The 6013-nt window shown below is 35.8% G+C and overlaps 1 protein-coding gene across 1 annotated transcript; it reads right to left on the bottom strand.

Annotated features, from left to right (window-relative positions):
• Positions 1 to 2051: 2051 nt before the first annotated feature.
• Positions 2052 to 3203, bottom strand: LOC137402754 (glycoprotein 3-alpha-L-fucosyltransferase A-like). The gene has a single exon (XM_068089260.1). The coding sequence runs from the start codon at positions 3201 to 3203 to the stop codon at positions 2052 to 2054; it is 1152 nt and encodes a 383-aa protein (XP_067945361.1).
• Positions 3204 to 6013: the final 2810 nt, after the last annotated feature.

Raw genomic sequence — 6013 nt, 5'->3', positions numbered from 1 at the left:
TGGCGTTCAATTAGAGGTTATACGGTATGCACTTTTTAGCTGCATCGTAACGGATAGCCTGTCATGCTGTTTTGTACCACAGCAAGAGACGTATGCATATGACCCCTTAGTTTTATTCTTCGAATAGTTGATAGTTGATTGTTACTTAATAGGTGTACACTTTTTCTTTGTGCGTTCATAAAACAACCGTGCGCAGTAAGTCATGCTTCAATTAAAACGCTCCCCACTTTGTTGAATGTATGCCAATGATACCCTAGTGGCTCTATGCTTGCGATGAACCACAGTTGTCGTTGGTGGATAGCTTAATTCTGTTTTCTGGGAAAAAGACATCTCATGCTTTAACTTGACATTAAAATATTGTAGTAGATATATAAAAAGTTGCAAGCCTAGTTGCTTATTGAAGATGATGTTTGCTGGTGTTCTGTGTTGCTGTTGCAATTTAGAAGATTGCAAACCTAGTCACTTATCGATGATGATGATGCTTGCTCACCATCAAGAGGATTATCTAAATTCTTAGATAAAGACCATATGCTGGCAGGGTGATAGTTTGCATGACAAAACTTTTTCTGGTCTCCTCTGTCTCTGTACATGATAGCTATGATATAAACTATAAAAGAGAGAGTAATAATACTGAACGCCTTTGATGAGCTGTTCATTTCTCAGCAGTCGAGGCTGGTTTACTAGGCTAGCAATCTTATGTATTTGATTGCACTGCCTTTACAAAAACGCTTAGACAAAACCGCTTCTAAGTTTCTTAAAAAAGGTTCAGTTTTTTTATGAAATAAGTTTTTGAATGAATATAAAAAGAGCCTCCTGAATACCAACATCAAGCCTGTTGTTGTTGTGTTTATACACTTAATGTGCAGGGATCACTTGATGCGTTGATCAATATTTTTTTCATTGATAACTTTAGCGTGGGTTTCATTCCTCTAAACTAAATATTGCCTTTCAACCCATACAAGCCTAAATAAATAACTCTATTGTGTGCACCCAGGCATCTAATCAGTTGGTTTCTAACATATACTAGACTCAGTGTTACTAAACAGCTCGTACCTACTTTTTTATTAATATTATCTCAATTCTGTTTTTTGGGAAGAAGACATCTCATGCTGCATTTAGACATTAGAATATTAAACATAAAGATACAAAGATGGCAAAGTTACATACAAAAGGTAATATGATAGGGTTATGATTCTTACAATAAAGCCTTGAAAGAATCAGGTGAGAAGTGTACCGGTTAATTTCAATGAATGTGTTGTTGTTGTGTACATTTGTATGTGTACTGATGCGTCTGGATAATTTTTATTTTGTATGAAGATTATTTTCAGTGATAACTTTATTGCAGCTTTCAGTACTCTAAAGCAATAATAAATAGCGTCATAGTACGGAGTCGCTCATCAACTCTCTAGCGTCATAATCTTGAGTCTCTTACCATGTCCCCTTCAGGTAACTATATGTATATACATCATATCTCACTTTCTTACACTTTTTACAACTTTATTCCTGATATACTTTTGTATGATTAGTGTATATGCAACTTTTTATAATATGGTAAATGAAAGAAATCTGGAAGATTACTGTTTTTGCTCATTAAATACAAGTAATCAGTTCAAATCTTTTGATAAAGATCTATTCAAATTGAAACAATTTTGTATTCACTTTCTAAACAGGTTTTGGCATAATTTACACTAAAGAATAAATAATACACTATGGTGCAACACATAAATAAACAAACAAAACAAGTTAAAAATATGCTTTATTATGGCTTTGTACTCAAGTTCTGGATATAAAAGTCTCAACACAAAATAATAGAGGAACAAGCTAAGTAACCAGTGATCTGTTACTGCATGTTAAAAATTAAACAGAAGAAACAAATATGAAAATTCATCACTGCGACAAAGTTCACTTGATACAACCTTTATGTGTTAGAAAAGCAAAGACTGTTATAAGCGTAGTATTAATGGTAAACAAGGGTATATTAGCACGAGATTAAAATCATGAATATCATGTGTCTGCTAATTCCTATGTATGTGGGTTGTCAAATATTGGATTTAACTGGCAGGTATTGACAAGCTCTTGCAGTTATTTTCATCATTCCTTTCATCAGCAAATTGCCTATTCTGTTCCTCGTGGAGAGACTCTGGGTGATTGATGCTTTTACAAAGGCCACAAGCTAGGCCTACTTGTACTTGTGGCCCCATTACTAGTGAAACTGAGTAATGCTGACGCCACTCATGGTACCTGTTATAGGCAGCATCATCGGTCATCAGGTGCTGGAGATATTTTCCCAGAGCCTTTACTGATGAGAAATTGTAGACGTGAATAAAAGAATCTGGAGGAGCAATGTCCGTATATTCTTGTACTGATAAACCTCCGAGAGCAACGGGAACAAGATTTCCTTTACTACTCAATGTTTTCCAGAATTTCTCAGTTATATACTCTGTACATAAAGAATTCTCAAATGCTAAGTAGAACCGGTAGGGATAGTGTTTGTTAGCCTCGCATTTGATGTCAAATCGTGTCAGACAAGGTTGTTGTTTGGTACATCTACCAAATATGTCTACATTTATGTACTTCTTTAGCTGCCTCATAAAGGAAAGTCTGTCATACTGTTTTGAACCGCAGTGAGAGACGTATGCAAATGCCCCTTTAGTTTTACTTTTCGAATAGTTGATAGTTGGTTGTTGATGAATAGGTGCACGCTCTTTCTTTGCGCATCCGTAAAAAAACTGTGAAGGCGTGGAGTTGCGTAAGTAGGTCATACTTCCATTAAAATTGTTGACAACTTTGTTGAATCTATGCCAAGGGTAAGCTGGAGGCTCCATGCTTGCTACAAACCACAGTTGTCGTTGACGGATAGCTCTTGGAAACTGTAACAAACTCTGCGTAGTGTTTGGAACAAATATAAGCGCATCAGCTTGCTGAGCATAACTGATGTTATCTGGACTGTAGATAAAATCACAGTTCGAATACTCACATCGATCAAAGTTAACCCTTGGAAGCAGCCAGGGTCCTCCGTTATCTATACTTACTATTAATTTTCTTTTACCATGATCGGTCATTTCTGACGTTTGGTTTGGAAAAAAATGTCTTGAACTGTCACCATCAAGAGGATTTTCTGGATTCTTAGATAAAAACCATTTGTCGACCGGATGATACATTGCCTGAAAGAACTTTTTCCTGTTTTCTCTGTTTCCGTACATGATAGCTATGATATAAACTATAAAAGAAAGCGAAATAATACTGAACGCCTTTAATGAGTTGTTCATCATTCAGCAGTTGAGGCTAGTTTACTAGACTAGCAATTTTACGTACTTGATTGCACTGCCTTTACAAAAGCGATCAAGCCAAACCGCTTTTAAGTTACTGACAAAAGGTTGACAAAAGATCTCTTGATGCGCTGATCAATCTTCTTTTCATTGACAACTGCCTTTTAACATAAACAGGCCCAATTAAATAACTCTGTTGTGTGCATCCAAGCTCAATTAAGTAGTTGGTTTCTAACAAATAATAGACTCAGTGTTACTAAACAGCCCCGACCTACTTTTCTACTAATATTATCCCACGTAATGTTAATAATATTAATCCTCCCATTAAACAAAGTTGTGCATTGATTTTCTATTATTACTGTATTACTATATTAATAATATTGGTTATTCTAATAATACCAGTGCATTTTACTTCTAATATTGCATTTCTCCTATTGCGAGAGAGAGATACTCACAATTCAAGAATTGTTTTTACAGCAGTATAATTATAACTTCACTATCATATTCCAGCAGTACAGTTTTATTATTTTGCCACAAGCTTTAGATAAGTTTCAAGAGCAGATGTGATTATAAAATTTATTTACCGGTAAGTACTAGACTTTGAATAAAGAGTGAACAAGATATAACATATTGATGAAAGTTTCTACTATCTGAATGAGTCTGACTGCTGTGAGAGTTTTTTAAAGTTGTGTAAACCTGGATGTAATATGATTTTATTTTCAAGCAGTCTGACTACTCGCTGCTAAATTGACAATTGCAAATTCTCAACAACAGCTGAATACAATCAAATGTTGATCAACCATGTTTTACATCATCACAATTATCTTGGCTTGTAGTGTATGCGTCTTTAAAATGTGTTTTAATTCCCATCCTAATAAATTTTCATACAACTTAAACTTATAGCTTTCCAAGTCGGGTTGGTTTTTTATGATTTTAGTAGCTAGTAAATTTTTTAATCATTTAGTGATTTGAAGCAAATTTTGCAATTTGCCCATGAAAGGTTTGATGTTTGTACATCGCTACAATATTTTAATGTCAAGTTGAAGCATGAGATGTCTTCTTCCCAAAAAAATCAAAATTGAGACTAGAAATTCCCCTTTCATACAGCCCACGACCAAAGTGATAATGGAAAAAAGAAAGGATACTGATGGTTGAGAAATGCAATATTAGCAGTCAAATGGCACTGCAGTGCAATAGGATAACTGCAATAGTAGCTGTAATGTACTGGGTGTTATTATGTACAACAAACAGCAATAATGAAAAGAAAAGAATATATGTTTATATCTCTTCTTTGTTTGCAGAGATTGCAACTATAAACTTGCAACTTCTTTTTGAAAGAAAAATTCTGCTTATTCTGACTCTGGACAAGTAGAAAAGGTCAGGGAGATACAACCGTCCTGCCGGTGCCTTATGACGCTGGTGCAATATAGGAAATTGCCAGCCTGTTTGCTTATTGGAGATGATACTTGCTGATGCATTGTGTTGCTGGTGAAATTTAAGATGCTGATGTAATCTGAGAGATTGCCAACCTAGTCAGCTGTTCTTTGCAATTAACAGAATTTGCAATTGATCGTCCCACGGACTACGTCGGACATGCCTGACCAGTACCATCCGAGTCATAATCGTTTGCACCTTTTAATTAGTCCAGCATGATGTTGATGGAGCTTTTTGCACGACTAGTGCCCTCATGTCTGTGAGGCAAACAATTACTCAATCTGCTCCCTTGTTAAAAATTATTCTGATTTGTAAGATCCAGTCTTCTATCCGACAAAAGTGTGGTTGTTCTGTTAACTTTTCAAGTTTTTGGTATTCTCGGTTGAGTGTCTCTTCGTCAATCCCCTGACCTGTCTCTAAAACCACAATTATCTGAGCCGTTCTGCTGCCAGCTTGTTGCGGACAGGCAAGTATTTCTTGCCCTAATAGGTCCGCTATTCTAATAGGACTGGTAACAGCTTCTAACTGAGATTAACGGCTTCCGGGCTTGCAACCTCTTTGGGTGAATTGTTTTCTGTGTAACTCTTTCTAGATGAGTCAATCTTTTGCACACTGTTTGCTGCAGGCTCCTTTGGCTAGCCTAGGCTTCTATTAGCCTTTCCCTGGCTTGGCATCTTTTCTTTTTTCCTCAATCTCTCTGGTTTTACTGCTCTTTTATATTTGTCCTTGAGTCAATGTCGAGTGTCGTTGGCTGCTAGTGTTTCACTTGCCATTCTTGCTTAATTTCTTGTATAATTTTCATTTAAAAAAAACTGTGGTGAGCTAACATTACTCCCTGATTCAACCCAATTTATTTACGCATGAAATTTCTTTGTATAATGAATTGTAATCATATTAATGCCTCTTAAAGTGTTTAAATTTCATTCATTTGAAGTTTACACATACCACTGAAGTAAATAATCAACTAATAGATAAGTAATAAAGTGATCTTTGCTATAGTAAGAGTCGTGTTGGTCTGTCTGTCTGTCTGTCTGTCTGGTGCTGGAGATATTTTCTTAAAGCCTCAACTGATGAGAAATTGTAGACGTGAATAAAAAAATCTGGAAGAGCAATGTCAGTATATTCTTGCACTGATAAACCTCCGAGAGCAACGGGAACAAAATTTCCTTCACTCTTCAAAGTTTTCCAGAACTTCTCAGTTATAGGCAGCATCATCTGTCATCAGGTGCTGGAGATATTTTCCTAGAGCCTCTACTGATGAGAAATTGTAGACATGAATAAAAGAATCTGGAGGAGCAATGTCATTATAT

This window comes from Watersipora subatra, chromosome 8 (assembly GCF_963576615.1).
Source record: "Watersipora subatra chromosome 8, tzWatSuba1.1, whole genome shotgun sequence".
Classification (NCBI taxonomy): Eukaryota; Metazoa; Bryozoa; class Gymnolaemata; order Cheilostomatida; family Watersiporidae; genus Watersipora; species Watersipora subatra.
This window is presented reverse-complemented; position numbering and strand designations above follow the sequence as displayed.

What these genes read in the sequence shown, in the direction of transcription:
- LOC137402754 (XM_068089260.1), bottom strand. Translation starts at nt 3,203, where the DNA reads ATGTACGGAAACAGAGAAAACAGGAAAAAGTTCTTTCAGGCAATGTAT.